The sequence below is a fragment of the Pseudopipra pipra genome, chromosome 9, assembly GCF_036250125.1.
Source record: "Pseudopipra pipra isolate bDixPip1 chromosome 9, bDixPip1.hap1, whole genome shotgun sequence".
Taxonomy (NCBI): Eukaryota; Metazoa; Chordata; class Aves; order Passeriformes; family Pipridae; genus Pseudopipra; species Pseudopipra pipra.
In genome coordinates this window covers 23,570,564-23,596,500 of record NC_087557.1, presented here as the reverse complement: position 1 = coordinate 23,596,500, position 25,937 = coordinate 23,570,564, and the positions used below count along the sequence as shown (strand labels likewise).

General features: G+C 44.0%; 2 protein-coding genes across 3 annotated transcripts in view; one reads left to right on the top strand and one right to left on the bottom strand.

Annotated features, from left to right (window-relative positions):
- Positions 1 to 1,260: 1,260 nt before the first annotated feature.
- The window catches only part of LOC135418581 (basic proline-rich protein-like), a 28,990-nt gene continuing 4,313 nt past the window's right edge, over positions 1,261 to 25,937 (bottom strand). The window contains exon 2 of the mRNA XM_064664020.1: positions 1,261 to 2,193. Coding sequence (XP_064520090.1) covers positions 1,261 to 1,953 — 693 coding nt within the window. The 5' untranslated portion in view covers positions 1,954 to 2,193. The remainder of the gene's footprint in view (positions 2,194 to 25,937) is intronic.
- Positions 2,060 to 25,937, top strand: part of RNF11 (ring finger protein 11) — a 29,842-nt gene continuing 5,964 nt past the window's right edge. The window contains exons 1-2 of one of the 2 annotated variants that reach the window (XM_064665257.1): positions 2,062 to 2,193; positions 3,130 to 3,195. In XM_064665257.1, the coding sequence (XP_064521327.1) occupies positions 2,071 to 2,193; positions 3,130 to 3,195 (189 nt within the window). In that variant the 5' untranslated portion in view covers positions 2,062 to 2,070. Of the gene's footprint in view, positions 2,194 to 3,129; positions 3,196 to 25,937 lie in introns of both variants that reach the window. The other variant, XM_064665258.1, reaches the window with a different exon arrangement.

Genomic DNA, 25,937 nt, shown 5'->3' with positions numbered 1-25,937 from the left:
CAGATCAGGACTCCAAGCCACAGTGTGGCACATGCCTGTGGTCTACACTGAGCTGCACCAATGACACAGGCCAAAGCCTCACAGAGAGAACAAAATATGAAATGTCATCTGAAATAAAGAAGTCTTTCTAGTTGCCCATAATCTCATTCCCAATGTTGCCACTGCACAACTGAAAATACCAACTGAAAATACAACTGAAAATAGCACTGGATTTTCACCACCAGGTTCTCACAGCAAACACTTCTGACATTGCCTTAACCTTGAAACCAGGACTGGGTGAGGCTGAATCCTCTCCAACAACTGCTTGCCCAATTCTGTTAAACCAAGCCAGCAGACTCATAGGATAAACACGCAAATGAGCAAGTAATGTAAAACAGTCATTATTTACAGCAACACGCCATTGCAAAGCCTCTTTATCTTGAGCAACACTCACAATTCCACACCATTTTCAGTTTCAGTTTCCTAGAAAAGCCTGAAACTGTGTTGGAACACCATAAATGGCAGCAATGACAGATTTTGCACTGTGGTTGTTTAGCTAATCCGTTGATAAGCAGCAAAACAAAACTCCCTAAGCAGCAAGAAAATGAAATCTCCAAGAAAGAACTTATACGGGTAATCAGCAAAAAGTCTGTTCCCAGAATGACGTCCACCAGCAAAGATTGTGGAGCCAAACTCGTCACTGTGAGTAGATACTCTGACCAAGACAGGAGGTCTGGTGCAAAGCAGGGCCGACCTGTATCAGCAGAGAACTTGCTGATAAGATGCAGCCACACCGTACAGCTTTACAGACAGAACCTTCCAGCTGGTCTGTACCAAATTTGCTTCACTTTAAAAAATACTTCAGTTTAAAAAATGGATTTTAAAATATTTCCCATGGCATGGATCTGGAAGCCAAAGAGGGATTTTGAAGAACCATCACAGACGATAAAGCTGGAAAGAACATTTATAGGATCATCCCGTAAGGCAGTGCCATTCCCCTCTGTGTGGGTCAGGGCTGGCACACCAACAGTGACATAGGGGCATTCGCTTTCCTGAAACGTGCATTTATCTGTACTTACCTATATTTATATGCAAGTGTGAATACGTTTTTTCAGAAAGAAAAGGAGCTAAATACACGGTTTATATTAGTATCTGCTAATCACGTAAAAAGCCTCTAGAAACGTAAAAGCGAGACAAGTGACAGCCGCTGGTTTTGCTCCACACTGGGGCTCAGTGCTCTGTCCCTACACTGCCCTGTGCCCACTGGGGTCACGCCAGCGATCAGCACAGGGATTCCCTGCCCGGGAACCCACTCGCGGGGAAACCCTTGGGAAGGTCCCTCGGCCTCGCACAGCCCACCCCCAGCCGGGACGGGCCGGGTGGTGCGGGGGGTCCCCGCGGCCGCCACGGAGGAGCCGCCACGGAGGAGCCGCCACGGAGGAGCCGCCCCGCTCCGCCTTGTCCTGTGTTTTCCCGTCCTGTCCCGTCCCGCCGGGCCCGAGCGGCCGCTGACTCCGCCATGGCCGGAACACAAACAAACACCGCGCTCGGGGGCGGGGCGAAGCGGCTCCCACCATTTTGGGGCCGGGGGAGCCCAGCGGGCGGCCGGGTTCCCTCACTTCCCTCCCGCCTCGTCCCGCCGGGGGCGGGCAGGGCTGTCCCCGCCGGGGGCCGGGCGGGGGGCGCGGAGCGGAGCGGGGGCCCCGCGGCTGCTCCCGGGGCCCGGCGGGGAGGGGTGAGAGGAGGAGCCAGGGCGGCCCGTGCGACAAAGCCCAGTGCGCAGGGAGCTGGTGACCGGGAAGCAGAACCGCGCCGAGCTGTCGCGGGGCGGGCGGACCCTCTGGAGCCCGCTGCCCCACGGGGGGTGGGAGGCCCGTCCTGCCGCCCCCCCGGCTCGGGGGTCGGGGCGGCTGCGGAGCGGAGCGGGAGGCGGCCGAGCGGTGCTGCTAAGCCGCTTAGGGCCGGGGCTGGCATGAGCCTCCCCGGCGGGGCGGCTGCGGGCTGTGCGCTGCGGCGGGGAGGCTGAGGGCGCGGATCCGCCGCCGCCGGCGCGGGGGGAGGCGGAGGGGGGGCCGCGCTCCCCGGGGGAAGATGGGGAACTGCCTCAAGTCCCCCACCTCGGATGACATCTCGCTGCTCCACGAGTCCCAGTCGGACCGAGCCAGCTACGGGGACGGGGCTGAGCCGGATCAGGAGCCGCCGCCGCCATATCAGGTAGGGCAGGGGGCGGCGCGGGGGTGCCGGGGCACGGCGGGGGGCGCGGGGCCGCTCTCCCCCGGCGGGGGCCGGACCGCGGCGCAGCGGGGCCGTCGTCTCCCCGCCGCCTCCCCTCCAGCGCTGGGCGGCCCGAACCTCTCCCTTTCCGCCCGCACGTAGCGCGGGGGAAGGCGCTTTGTCTCGGCCGCTCCGGCCGCTCCGGGCGGGCGGGAGGCGCAGGGCAGGGGCCGCCCGGCCGGGGCCGCGTCCTTTGTTGCCGCCGGCGGTGACATCACCGTCTGGCGCGGGGGACGCCCCGGGACGGGACCGCGGGCCCTGCCCGGGCTTTGTCCGGGCCCGCTCGCTCCGCTCCCGTATTTTTAGCTGCATCTGATCCCCAGTAACTCACTCCCCCAGCGCCGGGGATCTTGTTTCCCTCCGTCCTGTGGAGCACGGGAGGGGAAGTGTTTCCCATTGTTCGGGGTTTTTTTTGTCTCAGAGAGAATCTGTTAATTTACATCTTAGTGACGAATCAGGGAGAAAGAAGAGAAAGGCCGGGTATCTGCTTTGCTGACAGCTGAGGGTAACGCTGATGTGGAGGGGGGATGGCGTTGGTGTGAAAGCGCCTGGAAGGGATGGACACGGAGAGGGAACCTGAACTTGGGATTGCACTTGTCTGCTCCCTTTGATCTCCACCTACAGAAATGTGTATTGACCTGAACGAGCCGTCTACAGCGCTGAAAAATGAAAACCATCCCGTGATATAACTGCACATTCTGTTCGAGTTTTGAAAAGTATTTTCCTGTGTGGGATAATAGCGCATATTCCAGAGAAATCCATAGAAACGACAGTCAAGACGCAAATTCTGGGGGGGTGACTCGGGAGCTGTACGTTTTCTAGGATGGGAGTCACTCCGTAGTTGCAGACCCTGATGTATAATTAACAAAATTGCAGGAAGTATTTAGCCGGACAGACGTGATACTTCAGCAAGTTCAAGAATTACACCCTGATAGGAGCCCCGTAAGTGTTGAAGAGAAGCCTGACATGTAGCAGCCCTTGCCGGTGCCCTGAAGCTGCGCTGGTGTGTCTTGGCAGTGTGTCCCTATTTGTTTTGTGCTGAATATTAGAATAAATTCTGTGATGTGAGGAATTTTTTTCTCTCTTCTAAACTGCTGCTGCTGAAGTCCAGTGAATAAAAAGTGCTTACTGGCAGATATAAGTTTTTTTTAAAGCTTATGTGGTTCTAAATTATGCCTGAATTGTCCATGAGGTTTAGGAATGCATTGAATTTTGTCAAATCAGCATAAAAGTTTGTGCAATTTATTGCATTTATATCTGTGATTCTAGGAAGACTTACGGAGTTTTTTGGGTTTTTTTCTCCCTTTGAAAACAATTTGTTAGCTCTTGTAAGAGTCACAAATGAAGCATATGCCTTATGCAGGCCTTCTTGTGTGGATGTCAGTGTAGGTAATGAATCTTCCTCTGTCGTCAGAGGTTTTTAAAATTTTTTCTTGATGAAGAACTTGTTCATAAGTGTGGATGGTTGACTGAGAACACGATAACGAGTAAAATAAATGAACCTACAGGTGTCTACTCTCGAGTAAGTGTATTCATAGCAAAACTTCCCTCACTTGAATAGAGCTGTGTAGCATCAGGTGATGTGCCCACAGGCACTTGCTGTCTCAGACATTGCTGGCTGTCTTGAAAGCTCCTCCACTGATCCTAGCAGTTCCTAAAGCTCTACCTTAAAGGTAGCATTTCGTGTCTCACAGTCAAAGCCAAAGGTACCCTTTCCACAGATTTTGAACTACCACGGTTAGTGATTTTTAAAAAAAGAAGAAAAAAAAAACCCCTACAGTATTATGCAGTGTTTCATGCACTTTGAGTTTGAGAGGATTTATGATTTTAAGTTGTTTACTGTTTACAAGATGTGCAAAAACTCCAAATATGAAAAATTCCTGATGCTCCATCATTGCTGTGTTGCTGGGCATAGGTCACTCATTTTTACTTTCAAGTGGCAGCTTAGATTCAGTGTTAGAAATGGGAATTTAGGAGTTTTGTCCCCGTTTTGGATAATTGGTGCTTTTACAGTGTCTTATCCAGAATTAGTGTATAATATATAGACATTAGGAGTGAAAGGAAGGAAGAGTATAAAACAAATTTGAAAACTTGCTTGTGGTAACTAGCCTCAAGAAACTGGAAGGTGAACAGTTTTAAAGCTAGCTGCTGAAAAGTCTGCTGTAAAATGGACATCATTTAGAAGGGACTAAAAACTGGTATGTTTGCTTCTCTTGGGTTTGCAGCAAGGATGTGTCAACTTCCTGAATAGCTCTTACAGGGTTTGCAAACTAAAGGAGACTTGTTGGGTGAAGAAACACAGTTGTAGAAGATGGCTTCTGTGTCTCTTGCAACTAACTTCTGTATTATTTTGACATTTAAAATACTTTTTCACGTCCTGCCATGATTTTTATTTAGCTGCTGATTTCCAGCTGCAAAATGCACCCTCAATAATAATTTCAGTACTGCATGTCAAATTTCTTTAATCAGTGAGTGCTGTTGAACTGGCTGTGTAAAATGCCTGCTTCCAAAAGTGAGATAGAAGATTGGGCTGACAGTATGGATACACAGAATAACGGGGAATAACTTCTTTTTGGAGGCTCTATCAATACCTGTCTCTTGGTTTCTGTGGCAGTACGTGTTATAAGCTACAGCAGAAATGCCTCAGAGAGGAAGCATCTTTTTAAACAGGTGTCTGAGTTAATGAGAAAGTGGCCCATTAATGCATCAGATATTTTCCAGTGCATTGAGCTTAACAGCTAACATGGGAAATAATTAAAGCACACCAAAAAAAGAGTGTGTTTTTATGGTGGGGGGGAAAGGAAGTGATTTCAAGAGTGGACCAACATTTTCGTAGACGGTTGCTAATTTTGAATGCCTCCATTTTAGAACCCAAAAATTACAACTGTTTTTCTAAGTGCTAAGAACATGCAGCTCCATTTTTAACCAGTGAATCTGTGATTAGGAAAGAGTTAGCTTTGGTTTTATTTTTTCTCAAGTCATCAAAATTGAGTATGCTTTCAAGTTTGTTTTCCTTTTTAGTGTATGAGTTCTTCACCATCTGTTGGCAATATGCCTTCTGCTGTTTTTCCATACAAGTTTAATGTTTTTTCCTACTTTCTCTTACTTTTAGTAGTTCTTCTCAAAGGCTTTATTTTGCAGAACAGATGTGTCCCTTTTCTTAATCCTTGTCTCCGGTTTCTGTTCTTAAATAGTTCCCTAATAGGTGCAGGAAATAATTTGCCAGTTTATTACATTTTGAAATTTTTACACAGTAAAGTAGATGCTTTACATCTCTTCTGAAGTTTCTAAAACTGTGGACAAAATACACCTCAGTCTTCTAAAAAAATGTTTAGCACTTGCTAAATTAGTAAGTTGACAGCATGAGAGATAAGCACAAGTTCTTGGTGTTGATACTAAACTCATAAAAGCACATTTGATATGTTGATGTGGCAGATAGATTCATAATATATTTTTTACCCCTTTACCTGAAGAGATAGAGAGCACCCCCCTTACTCAGTACTTCCCTGTGTTTTACAGGCTCAGATAAAATGCTTCAGTGGATCTAGTGGTTTTTTTTTTTTTTTTATTTGGAGGGATTAATTTAAAACCTTTTGGCCTGGATACTCATTTGATTAGGCTGTAGGCACAAAATGAGACGAGAGATCACAAACATGAGCTTAACCCAGTGCTGTGCTCCCATAATCTTCCAAAAGCTGTTGGGGACAGCAGGTTTTGAAAGCGCAATTTAGGGATGTCTCATTGCTTCTCTGCAACTGAGGTTGCTGCAATAGCCTCCCTGTGCCTCCTCTGTTAACTGAGTGTCACCTCACACTGTACATGTGTCCCCATTCACCTGTCTTGTGCTTCATTGCAGCTGTCCCCCATTCGGGGAGGTGGCACATCAGCCTGTCATGACAGTGTTGTGGAGATGCTGAAGAAGTCCTCAGTCTGAATAGTCAGAGAATTTCCTTGAAATAGTCCACTGCATTTCTGTGTGAAACTTGCCCCGTGGATGGATGTATTGGTTGTCTTTTGCTCAACAGAGAAGCTTTTGTTATGCTCTCACCGTGACTTAAGTAATATGTTACATCGGTGTTCCGATGCTGTCTTTTCAAAGGCATGGTAATTAATATAATTAAAAGTTGTAAGCCAGATTAATTCTGATCTAGGAGTTGCACCCATTTATAGAAACATCTGTACAAAAATTCTCTTGGGCCCCAGCTGAGATGATTTATCGTCTGTGATTGTGTGTATTGTATAAGAAGCAAGACTGTGGTAGTGTAAAGTTACAGTCTTGACATGGAGTGGTTGTGTGAAGCTGGAACTGTTAGTGTATGTTGGAGCAGCTTAAAAGGGGGAAAGATGCCGTGGGAAAACATTACATACAGAAAGATATCCATGAAAAAAAGCAAACCCACTTGTAAGTTTACGTTCATAGAAGTGAAAGGAGTGTATTTTAAAATTGTCTGTGCAGGTCTTGCCCTTTTTTCTGCTTATCCTCCACATCTTGCTGATGACATGTATGAATTACAGTTGCATTTGTGGACGTGAACTGAAATACCACTCCAGTCCATAGTTCCTTAATCTGGTGGAAACTTCAAAGGGCTTCAGAGGAGAGCGTGTCTTTGTGGATGTGTTGCTGGCTGGTGCCTTCTGGCAGTAGTCCCTGGTGGAGATCAGCTTCAGTGAGGAGAGAAAGTGATGGAGGATCTGAAGTTGAGAGTTTGCTGCATGGATAAGAAATGGTAGAGTAAGCTAGGGATAAAGTCACTCCTGATAAATAGTTAGGATACAATTTGCACACCTGCATTCAGAAAATACGTTAATGCTCCGTGTCTTGTGCTGCAGGTCTGCTAAATTATTTATATGTGGAAGCAATAATAATAATTTTTTTTAATATCAGTGTAGGGATAGAATGAAATATATGTATTATGAAAGTCATTGTAATTACACTCAGGATTATTTGGTAAATGTGCAATATGCCATGACACTTCCTACTCCTTCAAGGGCTCAGCAAGAACTTAGTAAGCTGCCTAGAGAATTGTATTGCTGGTCATCAGTCCTAGGTGGAAAGTTTCTTGAGGGTGCTAAGTCTAAATTTCCTTTCTAGACAACAGGAACCCCCCAAAACTGTTCACCCGTGTTTCCTGTCTCAGTGCATACTGGTTTCAGTGTAGCCTGCCAGGCTGGTTGATTGATGGTGTCTTCCATTTTGCTAGTGTAAAAAGCTGGTGGGGCAGAGAGAGAAGAGAGAAAGGAAGGCAAACGTGAAAATAAAGGATACCAGATGGTATTACAGAGTTAGATAACTTTAATATTGAAAATACCCATTCATAGACTGTTTTAATGAATATTTGTTGAATATTTTACTTTTTTTTCTTGCTTAAAATAGATTTTAAACTACATTTGGTTAAAAATGCATGTTAGAAGTGGCTAGAGGAAATGAGAAGAGTATGCTGAAGTTTGAGTTCTCTGTGTTATCATCTCCCTTATAAAATTAGAGCCAGTTTCTAGACTCACTGTTGTTGAGTTGGCAGTAGGTAAAGATCTGTTCCTAACCATTCTGGCCAGAAGATTTTCCAAGAGGGATTTTGAAAAGGAGAGGATATAATCACATTTGACAGAGAGTACTGCTTTCTGCTTTACGTGGATTTCTGCAAGAAGTGTCTTAAGTTGGATCAAGATGCTGTACAGTTCTGTCCCTGTCTTCCTGTATCCCTGATCATCACTTCAACAAAGGAAGAAAGCTCGGCTTAATGAGCACTTCTGCAGACCCTGGTAATGTTTGTAGTCAAACTGGTTGTAGTCAAGAAACCAAAAATAACACCACTTGCTTATGACAGACTTGTGTCTTCCAGTCTTTGTGCTCATCCTTGTTTTTGCCTCCCCATATACACAAGACGAGAAATGTATTTGTATTTTGAAGAAGTAATGGTCTGTGGAATAGACTAAAGCAAATCAGCCATGACTTTTCTGTGAGCTAATGAAACAGTTTCTAAGAGACCAAAGAATTACAAAATGAGCAGGTTTTTAGGGTTGTCATGGCTGAGTTAGAATAGAACCTTTTCGGGGAAAAAGCTGAAGAGTCACCATGCTCTGACTCTAAAAGGCAAAGCAAGCTTCGATCTCGATTTAGGCCACAAGAGAAATTTGCCCTGACATTGTGAAGGTCTCAGAAGCAAAGATGTGCCTTGTTTCTGAAGGTAGGATGTGTATTTGTAGAAGATGCTGTCTTGTTCTGCCAGCTTCTTGGGCAGCCATAGCAGTGACATGTCTCAGCAGAGCTAGAGTTGTGTAACTGCTTGCTGGACAAAACTGCACTTCAATGAAAAACAACCCCAGCCCCAAAACTAAACAAGACAAAATCCACCAAAAACCCCCACTCTAACCCTAGCATAAGCCATCATCATCCTTGCTTAATGTCTTCTGTTTGTAACCTTAGCAGATCACTTTAGTTTCTTCACTGTAAAATGAGGAATAAAGAAGTAATGAAGTTTATCTTTAGTGCAGGCATGCTTTGTAATTTAATTCATGTTTGTAAAGTGTTCCATGGTAATTTGATTTTAATAAAATAATATTCCTCCATTATAGAATGAACCTCTGCGGAAATTTATGACAAACCTGCTGCTGTAGAGAGGGAGTTTCATCAGAAGATCTGTTTAAGGCAGTAGATAAGTCTCCTAAAATCTGTTTTGGAATCTGATAGTTCAGCGTTTATTTGGCAGCCTGTGTTCCAGATGCTCGATTACTGGGAAGGAAGGGGCTGTGGAGATGGTAATAAGAAATCTTGCCTAATCAGGATGATGAATCTTTGCTGTGCTGGGAGATTGTGCATTCTTTTGGGCAAGCCAACCCAAACATGCCGTACCGCCCTCTCCAAACTCTAGGACCACCATGCATTTAGGAAGCTCCTCTGCTTCCCGTGTGTACCGCTGGTTCATTTCTGGGATCAGCTGTTGCTGGCTGTACATCTGGAGTCAGTTTCTGAACCACAGAAAACAAACTGGTTTTATGTTTTGAAGAGATAAGGATCTGTGGAATGGACTAAAGCAAATCAACCGTGACTTTCCTATGAACTAATGAAACAATTTCCAAGAGACCAAACAGTTACAGAGTTGATTATTTTATTTACCAGCCCCTCCATAGAAATCTGCCAACCGCTCTGTTTCTCATCAGCGAAGAAGAAAGTCAGAATGCCGGTGGCATAAAAGCTGCTGGGCCACGATGCACACACGGTGACACGGACAAACGGCAGATGCGTGCAGCAACTGGAGGAGGAGATAAAAGGACCGTCCTTCCAACCGCAGTTGCGTCAGCCAAATCACAACCAGCTGGTTCATTGCACCGGGCATTTCTGCTGACCCGCCGCAATGCTCACGTGTGCGCTCTGCTTCGCGCGGGAGCACGCACACGTACCCTCTGTCAAAGGCTGGGCTCGTTTTTGAGCCTTCTCATCCTGCCTCTGTTTTTAGCCTCTGGTTTAGTTGAGGGATGATGTAGACCTGAGGTGCCTGGGGGAGGACTGAAACTGTTGGAAGAATGAGAGAAACTGTGACTCAGGAAATTCAGTTCCTCCCTTAGCCCCAGCATGCAGTGACGAACGTGCAGACTATTATCCTTGCAATACTGAAGCCTGTTTCCCTAATTGTATTTTTTGGACAGTGGAGTGCCCTCTGTGTACTCTACTCTGCTTTTTACTCAGATGGAGTAATTTGTATTTCTAGAGGCAGTTGTATTTCTAGGTTCAAGAGAAGTCCTTGTACTCCAAGGCCAAATGCCCCATGAAGCGGTCCTCATCCTCAGTCAAAGACAAGTCTCAGCTGGCTGACAATGCTGAGTTTTCCAGAGGTTGGGATTGTAGCTAGCCCATATGCCAGTAGAGTTTGGACGGCTAAGAGAGGTCCTAGAAGCATCAAGGAAACGCCTGGTTTATGACTAATAAAATTCAATGAAGCTGTGTGACTATCCAGTTGTAAGCAAAAAATCAGTCAGTCAGTGCTGGTTTGGACAAAAGCAAGGAATTGCTATCCTGCAGCCATGATCAAAACTATTACATTTACCAGATGCTGCCAGTTTCTAATCTTTGTCATGGACAAACTGCTTTAGAAAAAAAAAGTTTGACTAGAATATACCCCAGAGATATATCTATAACATAACTACTGTCCAAGTATATATAGCTCTGTAGAGACTGTAAGGTTTCCCTGTAGTCCTCACCACTATCACTCTGTGTGGCTCTCCTGATGATTTGTATACAAGCTCTAGCCAGAAGGAAATGGAGCAATATTTATCTGTATTTATTGCCATGAGATGCATCTTGGTAGTGGGGATACAAATCTTTTATGACTCAGTGTGCGAACATTGCAGAGTTGGATGAGGTTGGGTGCTCTTGCCCTTTCTGTTTCAGAGCTGTGGGAGGCTTATCTAAGAGATCAAAGTGCATCAGACTCCATTATTTCAGTATCTATGGGACAGTATAATGCATGAATACTCTGGGACGATGCCTGTGTCTGACTTTTATTCATCACTGTAATTAAAGCCAGATACAGAGCTTGTTCTGTGCACTGAACATTAATCACAGTGTTTTATTAACATGGTTGTCGAAATCTTTAATTCAGACATAGTATAATTTTGCAGCATAGATTAAGACCAGTATTTATTTTGCCTGAATACATAAATTTTATTTAAAGTTCAGAAAGAGAAGTGATTGCTCTCAGGTTTTGAACAAACGAGTGCAAGCGTTGCTTGATTACAGATGTACCAAACTGCTAAACTGGTTTGGTCTGTACTGTTGCTTAACAGAAAGCAGTGAACTGCTGCATTCAGTGGAAAATACATAAAAGGCTCAGCAAACCAATGCTCTAAATTCAGATTTAGTTAAGATGCTGAAATTAATATTTTAACAGTTGTAGACTTTATTTTATGCTCTATGATAGTACTTGCTTAATTGCCATTGCCATTCTGATGTTTTGGGATTTCCCTTGGTTGTTTAAGTATTATGATTTTTGTTGCAGTTGCATCCCTTTATCTTCAGTTTAGCTTATGAAATATAACTAAGTCATTGCTTTAGTGTTTGCTTCACAGAGTTCTGTAATGGTATATCTATATATTTGGAGACCTTGAGGCAGTTGTGGGTTGTCCCATGGAGAATGGTGTCCTTGAAAGTACATTACTCTTCTTGGAAAGGAATAGCATCACTTAAAGCAAAAATACTTACTTTAAATTAACTGTTAATTCTTTTCTAGGTTAGTGCTTTTTCACCTCGTAGTTCCTGGCTCTCTGAGGCTCTGTGGGCTGTTTTGACTGTGCTCACAAAAGCTAATGAAATCCCATCTGTAGTCATTAAACTGAAATACAGGTCCACAGCTCTACTTGACAATTTTTAGGGGTCTGCTGATCGGAAACTGGTAAGGAGCACTGCATGAGTAGTGTCACTCTAAGGTCTGTCCTGAGCTGAGAACACTCTTCCTGCCCTGCTCTCCAAGGCACATCTCTTCAGCTAATGGCATTTGTGATGCTGCAGTGGCTGAGCTGAGGTAGATGATGGCCTTTGGCCCAAACATGAGTGAGATGCTCGGCTGCTCTCCCACTCTGTCCTTGATTGGAAGTGGCAATGTGGCACTTAATCCATCAGAGTGGATTCATACGATAACTCGCCTGGAGCTGTGCTGGGTTGTTTATAATCCTTCCAGTCAGTCATCTGTAAGAACCACAAATGAGATACAAGGAGGGATTTTACATTATGTCTGAATTTAGACAAGCTCTCTGAAATTTCTAAGACCTGAAGTTGTATTTATTCTACTGTGTGGCTAAGCTACTGAAAGTAAGCTTTTCAAAGAATGCCCATTCCTTCTGTAAATATAACAAGTTTCTCAATTTACAGTAAATGGAGTCAGGGTTTGAGAGAGACAGTGTTTAATGACAAGTTTTGTTTTTAAAAATCCTTTAGGAAAGAAAAAGTACTATCTACACAAAATTACATGCTCCAAGTAATCTTTTTTTTCCTCTAGAAACTGTGTTCTTGTTAAGTGAGTAACCTGTTTTTCCTACCTCCCAGAAGAAGCAAGATGACCTAGATCTAGAGCTTTCTGGGAAAAAGTTCACTTCACCCTATATATAGCTTCTCCTGAACTGTCTTTATGTAGCTGTCACCTACTCTGAGCTGATGAACTGAAGAGAAAGGAGCTGTAGTTTTAGGCTGAGGTAGGAAAGGAGGGTGTTTTATCCTTCCTCTTTTTTGGGGGTCTGTTAAATAACATCGTATGCACATGCCACTGGCTGGATTCCAGCCTGGTGAAGGCTAGACTTCCTAACTGTAGCATACAGAACTTCGTGTCTCTGGGTCTCCTCAATGTGCTGCAGCTGAATAATAACCAGTTACCTCTGGGTTAACAAGTATATTGGATCCTGCCTTTGTGCCAGCAGCAGTTTCTGCAGAATGTGATATCCTGGGGTCAGCGTGTCCTTTGCTCTGGTCAGATCCTGCATTTGGAGATACCTCCAAGCAGCACTGCTGGCACAGTGGTGTTTTTATTGGAAAACAAAAACTGGGAAAATGGTAGTAACAACTACATAACAGATGCTACCAAACAGGGTGTTGGTGTTGAGGGATCAGGCAAATGTTTCCAGCTCGGGGTGATGAGTCAAACAGTGAGCTGTACTGTAGGCTGAGGGAAATGGATCCATCGCTTTGTCAGTAAGGCATTTTTTTTTTAAGATACAGGAGAGTTTATCTGAGTGCATCAGCAACTGAAGCATTTTGGGCTTCTGCAGCCTTTCTGAGGAGAGAAGGGTACTTTCCAAGTCCCTGAAGAAAGTGCCACTGCCTACCACCACCACATACTCCTCTCCTGGGGCCTTCACCACGCCGGGGATGGTGACAGTGGAACCCATTGGTGCTCCTATGGTGAGCTGTGTACACCTCTGGCACGTGGAGAAACCAGCATCTGCATTCACTTAAACTGATGGCAGGATCAGTTTAAGTGCTCCAGCACTTAAAGATAATTGTTTCAACAGGCCCTGCTCAGGAATGAAGGGAGCTGAGGCCAAAGGAGAGGCTCAGGGGCTATCTCTGTTCAGCAGACCACTAGCTGAACCCAGGCAGAAATGTGGTGTGCCTCGTGATCAGCATTGTGTGTGCCTGTGTTTCTGGGGCAAGGAGGTCTGATCTGACTATCCACTGCAGCCAGAAGGAATTGCTTTCCTTTTCCCTCCTGCTTTCCACTTGAAGCCATGTGCTCCCCAGTCACTTCATGGTGACTTTGGTGCTTATCTCATCCCTTAGTGAGTCAGCTCGTGCCATTCAAGTGTCTGAAATGGGTTCTCTTACTATTTTTCGTCTTGTCAGCTTAGTGAACCGAACTGACTTTGTGGTGGAGATTGGATTAGTCTGCACTTTTTGCTGTCTATAGATTCCATATTACTTAGTGACATCTGCAGAAAGATCTAGAGGTGTCAGGTATTAGATGTGTGCTATTACCACCAATATTAGAGAAGATTTGGCTTCCCCATGTTGAAATGGAGGCTACTTAACTGCATATCAGAGCATGCACAGAATGAATATCTGATACTAGCTTTGGCAGTGAGTGCATTTGGGAATGGTCATATGCATGACATGCAGTCTAAAGGTGTCATTTCTAACCTCATGGGGGTGGTGATTTCAATTGGAGGGACTTTGCTGCTTCAGGACAAATCTCTGATATAGACAAAACCTTAATTCTTTATTTCTTAAATATGCTCTTTCTGGTTTTAAAAAAAAAGCAAACAGAACAAAACATAATAAAAGAATATAGGTCTGTCTACTACAACCAGCCTTAAAGATGCTCACTATTTTCTTTTTTAAAGAACCTTTATTAATGTTGCCTAACAGTTCATGAGTAGACTTGGTACATGCAGGAATGGGTGAAGACTTTCACAGCCTGTTCATATTGCACAGCAGACTGTGATGTCTCTTGGGACACAACTGACCACAGTAACATCATTGATCTGCTTTGTGGGTGCTGCTCTGCCTCTGTCCTCACACAAACCTCCCAGTTATGACTCCGTGGATGGTTTCCAAAGTCTGAACATAACTTAGCAAGCTTTGTCACCGCTGTTAGGAGTTTGATTACCTTTGTGCATATGTATGTGGGGACTGCCAGTGTCTGTGGCTTTTAATAAAACAACTTCTCTGTTGTCTGAAATGTTTAGAATTAAGAAATCATATAAGTATGCAAGAGCAGGAGCTGAGCTGGTGCCTCAATGTGACTGTTCTGTTTTATGTGTTGTGACTCCTTATTCTAGTTTGGCATCTCTTAGAGGAGGCCACTAGTTTCCTGTTGAAGCCAGACTTACTCAAAGTAAATCGAGGGACAAAGTCCTGTTTCAGGAAATAAATTTGTGAAGCAAATCTTGCTGCTCCTTCATACATCTGCTTGTGCAGCATTCCCAACAACCCCAGTCCTTGCTGGGGTGGTGCCGTGCTCTTAAGTAGCTCAAACTCCCTCGCTCAGTACCTTTCTGTTCAGTTTTCTGAATTCAGAACCAGTAATGCTGAACTCGAGGAGTAAATACCATCTTTACAGCTTTTTTTGGGTCTTAGGAACTATATTTGGTCAGGCTTAGTTTTTGTCTTGAAGATCTACCAAAAGAGCCTCAAAAGTGCAGGAGATGGGGCTGCTGGGACAGCAAGGGACACCCTTCCTTTTTTGTCGTATTCCACATTTCCAGGGCTGTGGGGCACTGCAAAGCTGTAGAAGTTGTTTTCTGAATGAGATCACTTGCTGCCACTAAGGTTTCCTTGGATTGTTTCATAAAATACACTGGCCCAGTTTCAGTTTGAATACAGTAAACATTTCAGCTGGACAGAATATAACTATTTAAATTAGACCAGTAGCTATTGCTCTTTCTCCTTTAAATAGACTTAGGTAACAGAGAAAACTGAAGAAACATAAATATGATTTTAAATCATAATTGCAGAATGGTCACCGTGCTCCAGCAATAGTGCCTGTGCAATAATCCCATGTACATTTGATCACTGCTGACCTTACCTTTGCTTGCCATGGGCCAGATCCTCACCAGTGGGGCAGCTGCCTGGTGCTACTAAAGGAAGAGAAGTGGGTTTGTAAAGCTGGAGATTTCAGAATGTGCAAGAACTTCCAGGTAGCATCTTTATATAAAGGTCTTTTTTTCAGCCCTGCCTTCATTCCTGCTTCTACCTGTAGATTGTGCTGCAGGAAACAGGGTTTGGCCAAGAACATTTGGTGCTTCCACCGTAGATGTTTTCCACTAGTGGGTTATGAAAAACCCCATTGAGATCAAACCAGAATTGCTAATGGAAAATCGTTTTATCCACAAATGTCTGACATTTAAGGCTTTTGTTTTGTTAGTATCTTAAACTTCCAGGTGGACACACAATGTTTGCAGATGTCTATAATAGCTTCAACAAAACAAGGCTCAGATTTAATGAGCACTGCCTTCCATGTTTTATTTAAATTAGCTTTGAACTAAATATGACAAGCATTATTGCTAGTTGTTATACATATTAATTTGGATAACAACCCTGTTCTGTACAGTGTTGGAAACTGCATATTAACAAGTGTGTGAATTGGTCTGTTTTCTGATGTCTGAACGAGGGGATATATGGATAGTTCTGTATATGCTTAGTGCAGTTATTTTCTGCAGATAATCCATGATTTTTGAAAGACACTGGTCAAGCTTTGCCCTTTTTTTGATCAGCTGGGAACTAAGGCTCAAGAGCCTATCTCACAATTCTAGATTATTTATGGCAAACCTGCACTTGTTATTCTTGTACCAAACAGATTTTTAGTTGTTTCTCTGATGTTTACTCTCCTGATTTATTTAGGGATCCTATATCCCTTTCAGCCTTTGTTTTTCTGGGCTAATGCTTCTATTTTTATTGTGTTTATTAGTAGATATGATATTCAAGCAACTTGGTTTTCCTGAAATACAAAGTCTGCCTCAACCATAGCCAGTGAAACCAAATAAAAAACAACAGCTACAGAAAGAAAATATTAAAATAGGGCATATTTTAAGTGATGGAGGGATCATTGACTGAACACTCTCTCTTGCAGTGAATTTTGTCATGTGGACTGATACTAGAAGTCATAGGCAATATTTATTCTAAATCTGTAGAACATGTAGCTCCAAGGGGCAAGAACCTTTCCATGTGCTGTTATCCTCTCTCATTGGGGTAAACCATTCCATGACATGTTGAAGATATCTCCAGGAACACTACATGGAATGATAGAAAAAATTAGGAACAGGCCTGTAAGTTATTTCAAGGCTGATTTCTGTACAAAGCTCCAGCAGAGCACAGAAATTTTCTTTACCTGGTCTGCCAATCTGAAATTGCCCCATAGGGTACTTATGGCATTCAGCAGATTTCATTTGATGAACACTGGACTCATTTTTGCCAAAGTTCATGGAGAAAGCCATGTCCAGCTCTTTTCTGCCCCCAAGGAAGCATCTAGAGCTGCCCATCTCCCAGAAGGATCAGTTTATTTCTGCTGCTACTGTGTGACTCAAAGCAACAAGTGGAAGAACAAAAAGTTGTTTGTTGCAGTAATTTCTACTCATGTCTTTACTGCACTGGAGAGTCATCCATAAGAAAGGAGGTATCCCAAATAAAGACAGGAATTCAGATTCACCTTGTTATCTTGCCTATTTGGTTCAGAGATTACTCAGCAAATCTTTTGGTGTCTCCAGGGAAGCACATTCTGTGCCTTCACTTAGCTGCAGCTGTGTGTAAGGAGACAAAGTGAGTTTAGTCCTGTAGGTCCTCAGCCTTGGAGGAGCAGCACTAAGTGCTGTCTACTTCCCAGATTACTCTTCTGCATCCACTGCCTGTCTGAGGGGTGTCCAGGACCTTATGATGAGTGGAAAAGTCTAGAAAGATAACTAAAATATTTCTGTAGTAATTGAGTGATGATATTTCAGCTTATGAAGTTACAATCTGAGCAAGGAGCTGCTTTTTCTCTCCTCTTGGAGCTCATCTAGCTACAGTTACCTCTGTAGTTACACCCTTATGACTCCCAAGGTAATAAGGTGCATTCTAGACTAAATGTCATAAATTAAATTTAAAGAACTCCCAGGTTTTCTTAATAGCTGTTTTGCTGGGGCTGTGTATTTTTTTTACATGGTAAAATACTAAATACGTCCAGATTTACAGCCTCAAAGCTCAGTGTTACTCCATTCTGCTGTTTTGTCGTGACTGCAGTTTGTCTGTGTGTGTATAAACTGACAGAACTTATTTTAGTGATCGTGTGGGTTGTGGCAGGACACGGTTATTCCACCCTAAACATTAATGCAGGAGAATACGTTAAGTACAAATGTTTCTTTATGTCTTCAGAAAGCTTGAGAGAGTGTTGGTAGCATAATGTTGATGACATTAGGCTTTCCTTTCTGACTCAGAGGGGCATTGAAAGTAGCATATACCTCACCTGCAGAGGAGTTACACTTCGGCACAGGACCCGAGCCCTGTCCTCTTACCTGGATGTAAATTGGAGTATTTAAAAGTCAGGGGTGATGTTCTTGGGAAATCGGTGTTTTTAAATTTGAACAGATAAACTTTGTGTGTGATTTTCTCAGCTCCAGGTAAAACTGGATACTAAAACTGCATCCTGTGTATCTCTGTGCTCAGTGTTCAGGGTTTCTGGTGTACTTCACACAACGTGAAAGGTACGTAGTTGCGTGTGGGTGAGCTGGGGCTGGAAATCTCCGGGCTGTGCAGCTGCTCTCGTGCGGGTGTGTCGGGGTGAAATGAGGCTTTGTCTTCCAACCAGTCAATCCATATTTAGAAAAATGACCTCTTTGTTTTCATGTCCCTCCTCTCAAGCAGTTTTCTGTTATTCTGAGATTTTGCGGCAGCCTGAGCCTTAATTCAGGCAAGTACTTAAGTAGGTGCTCAAGTGCCATGTCCCTGGTAGCGTTTGAAATCCTTACTAAGTGTGCTGCTGGGGTATGTTTGTAGATCTTACTGATCCATGCAGTCAGTAGGATGAATCCAGTGTCAAAATTTTCAAGTTTTCCTTCAGAAAGCCAGTTTTAACGTAAACAAAGCACTTGCCATCTCCCATGAGAGTGGATGTAAGCAGGAGAATGGCCTGACAAGAGAGACGTTTTTCTTCATCCTCCTGGGGTTGAAGAAGGTGAAATGGGAGCTGTGGTGGCTGCAGAGGCTGGGTGGGGCTCTGTGCTCCCCATCTCCCCCCTCACCCCTGCAGAGCCTTGGACCTGCTTCAGTTCCCCCTTCAAACCACCTACTCCAAAGGCACCTGTGCTGAAACAAACACAAGTATTTTTGGTGTGAAACCAGCACAGGGAAGATCCAAAGATGAGTTTAAAAAAACGACACCACACCACAGATTGAAGAGGCTGATTAGCCAGGTGGTTGCATGTACACTTAGTGGTGGAAGTTGTACCTTATTCATCTGTGAAGCCAAATGTTTTTGACTTGTCCTGCTTGCACCAGCAACTGGCTGCATGTTTCGTACATACAAGTGAAATGAATGTGTGTTGTCTGGTGACACACTAAAGAGGTGACCAGATGCTCATTGAACTGTCTTTGAGCATTTAAAACTTTAAAATAGTAGAAAAAATGTGTTCTGGAAATATTTCACTTGTATAACCAACTCCTGAGAGAGCTATTTATGATTCTTCTACCTGTTCTTGGCACAGGTTTTTTTTCTGTTAGAAGAGGTTTGACAGTTGCATGAGATCACACTTGGATTTGTGCCCTTCAAGCTAAAAACGCAGAGTCACTGCTTGTGAGGACAAGACTTAACTGGAAAAAAATAGAAACATTGCCCTTGTGTTCACTGCTAATACTGCGTCGAGAAGTGGAGCTCTGTCAAGCCTTAGTGTGCCTTAATATTCATGTAGTCATTCCTTTAATATTCATGCAGTCATTCCTTGCTTTTAGATAGAGAACTGCTTTAAAAAAACAACAGATTCAGAAATAATGGTTTAATGTCTCAGGCATTCCTTTAAGATTAATAAATGACTGGCTGAGATGAGCTGATAGCCTGAATCAGGGCCTCTGGCTATTTAAGCTGCTGCTTATTGACTCAGAGTTGAAATAATTGATGTTATCAAATGATGATAAACAAATAGTCAAATTGCATTTGTTGTGTGTGTGTTCATTCTTCCTGAAGTGGGAGATGGCAGACAGTGTGTGCCTGGGAGAGGTGACTGTCCACACAATTCAGTGCCCTTGGGCTGGGCCAAAATCTCTTGCACAGCCCAGCCCAGCTGCTTGTACCCTTAATTCAAACCTCAATTCAGCTTCACAATGTGGAAGAAATCCCAGTTGGTTTCCCAGTAGCTGGTGGAAGGGGGGAGGAGCTGTTGGCTGGTAGGGTCATCCTCACCAAGCTGGCACGGACAGTGGCACGCGGAGACTCAGACTGTTTGAGGTGCCCCAGTGTATAGCAGGTGTATGTGAGGCTTCATCTGTCTGTGGCTTTCTAGCAGCCTAACACAGAAGCATGCTTAAAATGGCTGTGGTTAAGCTGTTGCAAAAGGCAGCATTGACATATCCTTTAACTGGCCTCAGGAAGTCTCCTGGCTGCCTCTGCACAGTCCCCCTGCTGCACTACCTGGGCTGAGGCTCTGTCACACACCTGGATCTCAGGAGTAGCTACTCAGTTTTAGAAATTCAGATGCCATTAAGAAAATAAAAAGGCCTGTGGAGCTGAGTGTACCATCAAACTGCCAAGGTGTGGCACCTTTCTGCTTGAGCAAGCATTTGTAATTGAGGATGGCTTTGTTAAAAAGGCAACTAAAATATTTCAAATTGAGTACAAAGTTATGATCCAGTGAAGTATAGCACAGATTCCTGAGTTTTGGAACAAACCCTGCTGTCATGGGCTGCTTCACTGACAGTCTCACAGCAGTCAGTGAAGTCTCACACCAGCAGTCTCTGCTGCAGGTTTTCCTGCTCTGTGGTTACACAGACCCAGCTCATGACCAGCCCTGTCTGATTTTTGAGTCCTGTTTGCTGTGAGTCCTGATGGAAAATTCTTCATTGGGTTTCTGCTTGGCTTCCTTGCTGGCCCACCTTCCCAGGCTGGCTCTGCCTTATCAGCTGGTCCCTGATAAGGGGAAGGTCCCTGTCAAGGTTTGCAGAAGCCTGCTCTTGTGTTGCCTCTTCTGTGTATTTTGGTTGGATAACAGACTGTATCTCTATAAAAAGAACTACTGTGTCCTCTTTCAAACCTCTTTTTTGGTGCTTGCTTACAACTGGGTGGCTACAGAGAAGTATTTTGTGTCCTCTTGTGGGATAGTGCATGAGGGGTAGATGATTTGAGGTGGCTGCCTTTGATGTGCCTGTTTGTTTTCGTTACCTGTGTTACCTCTTATCTGAAGCTGAGTTGACACCTCTCAGAAGACCTGACACATAGGGGTGATGTTCTCAGTCTAGCTGGGACTGTTGTGTCTATTTAAGTCCTGTTTTAGAAACTTGGTGTAGGAGGACCTGCACTCCTTGATAGGATGCTTTTGGATGTGTGTGGAAACTAGCTTTAGGCGAGGCTGTTAAACTGTGCTCTGCAGAGCCCTCTTTGCCCAAGGAGGGTGTTTGACATGTGTTGAACAGTAATGCTCAGCCTAGAGATGAGATCATTCATCACTTGATTTCACTGATCCCTTGATATCCTACTCACTCTTTTTCTAAAATACAGTCCTAGTTCTGCATAATATTTTTCTACTATATGTTATGTTCTTATTAGTTCAAACTAACACATTTAATTATGCATATACATGTCTATTTACACACTGAAGTAGAACTCGTATTTATACCTCAGCAGTCCTCCCCTGATGGATTGATTGCTTGTGCCTTAAGCTTATGTGCATTTTCATGTTTACTCCCTGGCTTGGCTGTTGTCCCCAGCCTGTCCTTTTGGCTAATTAGGGCTGATTTCTGTAATTTTCCTACCTTGTTCCTGAAGTACTGAGAAGAGTTGTCTTGTTCTTAGAATTGCCATCAAGCTGACCTGATTCTTGCCAAAAGATACATTTTAGCACTCTTGCTATTTTTTAAGTGTTTGGAGTCAGGTTTTCACAATTGGCTTGAGTCCCAACAGGGGCACTCCTCCCGTTTTCCTCTTGGCTGCCTGCTCCCAACTTTTTCAGCAGCTGTAGCATTCGCACAGTCGATGGCAGTGGCTTGTTTGCTTTTCACGGAGAGGCGGTGGGAGCAGTGTCCTTGGAGACAGTGCAAGGGAAGTGGCAGGACCCACAGTCCAGAGGCAGTGCTGTTTTAGAGCAGCTGGAGTCAGCTGTGCCCTAATCCCCAGATTCCCTGAAATGGCACCAAAAGCAGGAGCTGGGTGTGCTTACTTGGGTACGCTGAGTGTGCAGGCTCAGCAGTGGTTCAGGGCATAGCGTGCGCTGTTACACTGCCCACCTGAGGTCACCTGTGTCTCTGTGCTCTTCGTGGGGTGATGCCTGTCCAGTGATCCGTACCAAGCCCTTCATGTAGAGGACTTGCACGCACTTGTCTGAGTGATGCAATGCTGTGGGAGTTTTGGGATGGTAGATTTGGGCCAAGCTCATGTCTCGTGAGGCAGAAGCACGTGTGAGCTTAAGCCTTTTTTGTGTGCTGCATCCAGAGGTGAGTCAAAGCCTCGGAGTGGTTTGAGGGGTGTGCACAGGGGATCATATCCAGGACAAACCACATGTGTTGGACATGTGGGAGCAAGGCAGGTTTGCTGCTGCAGACAGGGCCTGGCATAGCAAGAGTCATGGCTGCCTGCAGATTTTGTGTGCCCCGGGATGATCAATACTACATTTTTTAGTTGTTATCCCTTTGATTTATGCTATAAACAAGCTGCACTGACTGATATTTACCCTTTCCAGAAAGTAAACCTGTGTCTGAAGGAAATGTGAATGATTCCTGTGTTTCTGTGTGGACTGTTAGTGTTCTGTCAGCTTTTCCATTGTAGCTTCCCCTGTCTCTCGTGCTTGAATTCAGCCTCCAAAAAACACACTAACTCCATTTTTTTTTCTTGGAGGGTGTTCTTTTTTATTTTTGCTTCCTGCTACCCAGCAGTTCCACAGCAGTAAGTGAATGGGACACAGTAAGTTCACTCTGTACCTTTAAGCGGAGGAGTCAGTCTGAGAGATTTCTTTTCAGCCTTTTCCGCCTCAGGACCCTCTTTTCCCCAAAATGTCAGGTTTTTATTTGTTGTTAAATCTACTTCTCAGTTTTCCAGCAGCCATCTCGCTTGAACCATAAGTGCTGTGTTTAACGTAGTCATAGCACTGTAATAACTGTCTGAGCTTGCCAGGCCTGAGAAGGGGTTTCTGCAAAGAACCACTTGGCCTAAGTGGGAGAGAACATATACCAATAACACAGATGTTGTGGTTGCTTATGGGGTAGGATGATCCACATACACAGCTGTTCTTCCACCACCAGCTGCAGAACTGACTGCTGGCCCCTTCTGCTAGATTTTCTCCTTGCCCAGCTGCTTTGCTTTGTAGTCCTTAGGGAGTACAAGTCTCAGGAGGCTGCATTTTGTGCCTGAGTGTCCTTAATTTAATATTTAGGTGCAACTGTCCTTTCCTGGCTTTGCTCACTGCAGTAGCTTGACAGAAAAGCATGAATTTTTATAAATTGTTTATGAATCTTTTCCTTCCCAGTATAAAAAAAAGCCTATTAAAATAAACATGCTAGGAGCTGTAATAAGAGGGTTTTGTTATCTCTCAGAAGTTGTGGCCTGATGCTGTAAGTTGAGCTGTCAGTGAGGCTGTCTGGAGGGCTGGAGTCAGTTCTCTGGTGAGCAATTTAGTGGTCTGGGATGTGTTAGTGTATAAGTTATCCACTTTCCTGAAGAAATTCACAGCCTGATGTTTGATGGGATCTCTGGAGAAAGGAACAAGGAGACTTAAAACTGACACAAAGCTGGTGAATGAGAAATCAGCCAGTGGAACCGTACCCAAGGTTGACGTCCTTGAGTCAGAGAAACCTGCTGTGCAGCCTAGAAATGTAAAAACTGTCTGGCTCTGTCAGGAGATTGTGCTTCCAGGGATTAATTACTGCTTTTTAATTACTGCTTTTCCCCTACAACTCTTTCTTGCTAATCTTTTGTATTTAGGTTTGCCCTAATGGTTAATCAAATTTCAGAGCAGGTGACTCTGCAGAGCTGCAGGTGATTTCCATCTGCCAGGTAGGGCTGGGTTTGCTGTGGCCAAGCTGCAAGGGCACTGCCAACTCTTTGTCTTGGCAGCAGGTAGCCTTTTTGGGTTTGTGTGACAGCACAGGGACAAAACTTGAAAACAAAGTCCATTTCTCTAACAGCCCTTGTCACTGTCTAGGAAAGCAGCAGGCAGGATGCATCTAGTCTGTACCTCTTCTCCCTCTGCCCCAGTCCTATTTTTGGTAGCAAAGCTGAGCTCAGGGGACAGGTGATATTTTAAGAGTTGTCAGCCAGGAGTCTCTTTCATGGTTGCTAATCTTTTCCAACTCTTCTTTCCTAGTAATTTCAATGGAATAATTGTGAAAAATGCACAGGACAATTTTACAGTTTTGGTTATAGTTTAAATGAGACTACACCATCACTGCAGAAAAACTGGCTTTCTCCAAAAAAACACCTCCCTCTGAAGTGATCCATGACTCAAACCAGGTGTTGATTCTTAATTGGAGTCAGCAGCTGAAGAAATACTGTGCAGATTCTGCAAGTTCCTCTGGTGAACACTGGTTCCGTAGTCAGTTGTTATATTAATTACTGACCATATTTACAGTGCCAAATTCCTACAATGCCAGAATTCTTATTAATTTTCCTTTAAGAACATCATGGTAGGAAGTGTGTGTGTGTGTGCATGTGTATCTGACCTGGCTGTCTGCCCCAGATGTCCCCTCCAGTTGGGAGAGGAGGAGATTTTTCTTTCAGAAGAACTTTCTAGCATTAAGTGTTCAGCTGTCGCAGTTATTCATACAGAGTGGCTACCTGGAAGCAGCAGTATAAAAAATTGGGTAACAATTTCATTACATGATGTTTTATAGCAACTGCTGTTCACCTTTACAAATGAACTGTTCTCTCCTGTATGGCAGAAAAAGGCTTTTACAGTTGGCAGGCTGCTCATAATATTCTAAGGATTATTAAAGTAAGCTCTAGCTGTCGTATAATGCACAATATAATGGCGTGTGGTTTTACATTAATGTGTCTTGGGGGAGGATATTATTTCAGAATGTGTGTTCACATATGGATGGAGTTTGAGTCTTTTCACCCCAGTCAGAATGGCATTCACAGAAAAGGCCCCTGGACCATCATCCCAGCAAGTTCCTTATGAGTAATAAAGCGGTGAGAAGAGAAAATTCCATCAGATTCATCAAGGAGTTTTAAAAAATACCCCAAAAGCACAATTTTTTTTTTTCTCTCCTCCTGACTTTACATCTATAAATTGAGGTTGTTCTTAAGTTATTTAGGCTCCCTGCTAAGCACCTCAGCTGCTGGGCTGGAGAGGGGCCTGGCCGTGTGTCAGGTTGGTGTTGGAGGGCTGGTGAGCAGCAAAGGCTGTGCAGCCCTGCTGCAGCTGTGTGTGAACCAGGGCAGCTGCCTTCACACAGTGTGTCTCATGAAAGACGTTTGCATATCGAAGGGATTTCAAAAAAAGAGCTGTGGGAACGGCTGGGGAAATGCAAATGGAACTTTTATATTTGCATTAATTAATTAGGCAGCAACCGCAAGGAGCAGAAGCGCTACAGCTACTGGTATTTTAAAAAGTGTAAAAAATATTTAGGATGAAAGTAGCTTGGAAGATGTTTGTCTCCTTTGTCAGACTGAATTAACAGATATGCTGTTGATCTGATGATAAAATGCAAATTAATATCGCAGGGTGAGACACACGGAGAGCACTGGATTAGGTGAGGAAGAAAATCTAGAGATGGAAACTTAGCAAAGTATTCAGAAGTGGAAAGCAGGTGGCTGTAGGCAGGATCTTGGGGACAGCAGTGAAGCTTTAACCTCTAGAACTATTAGATGTTATAAATTATTCATCTCACCTTTGACCGTCCTGAAAGGATAATTTGTGCACGTTGGTGCAATTCTAAAAACAACAAACAGACAAAAGCCCTGATAACATACTGCTGATATGTGGCGTAGAGGGATCTTAAAATAATCTTTATCCAGGGATTAAGAGTTTCTGATCTAGCACTGACCTGTTTTCAGAGTATTACAAATTCATGGCACTTGCGAAAACAAGACAAAAAGACTATAAAACAAGGGAAAAGCAGATTTACGGCAGCATAAGTAACCAAGGTAGGTTGCATTGATGAGGAAACTTAAAACTGAAAATCATGCTTGATGAAACCTTTTTTCTAGTCGAGAACCCAAAGCGTGCTTGGGAATCTGCACATAGAAAGTGGCTGGGACTTTTAAGCCATGTGTGAAAATGTTTATTTCCATTAGGAGTGAAAAATGCAGACCTCCAGATGCCCTCTATAATTTCTCCCCCCTGAAGGAGGAGGAGTCAGGGTGAGATGGAAACACAAACCCTGCTCTAGTCCTTGAGCCTAAATTAATGCCGCTGATTTTAAGGGCCGAATAAACATTGGGAGTGAAGGATTTCTGTGCACAGAAAGCCAGGGAAACTTATGCTGACACCACTGACTTTGTGAACAAGAAGAAAGTTGTGTATCTCTAGGACTATGGCCATCTGAGGTGGTTAATCATTACTAGATTCATATGGGAAAAAAATAATGATTA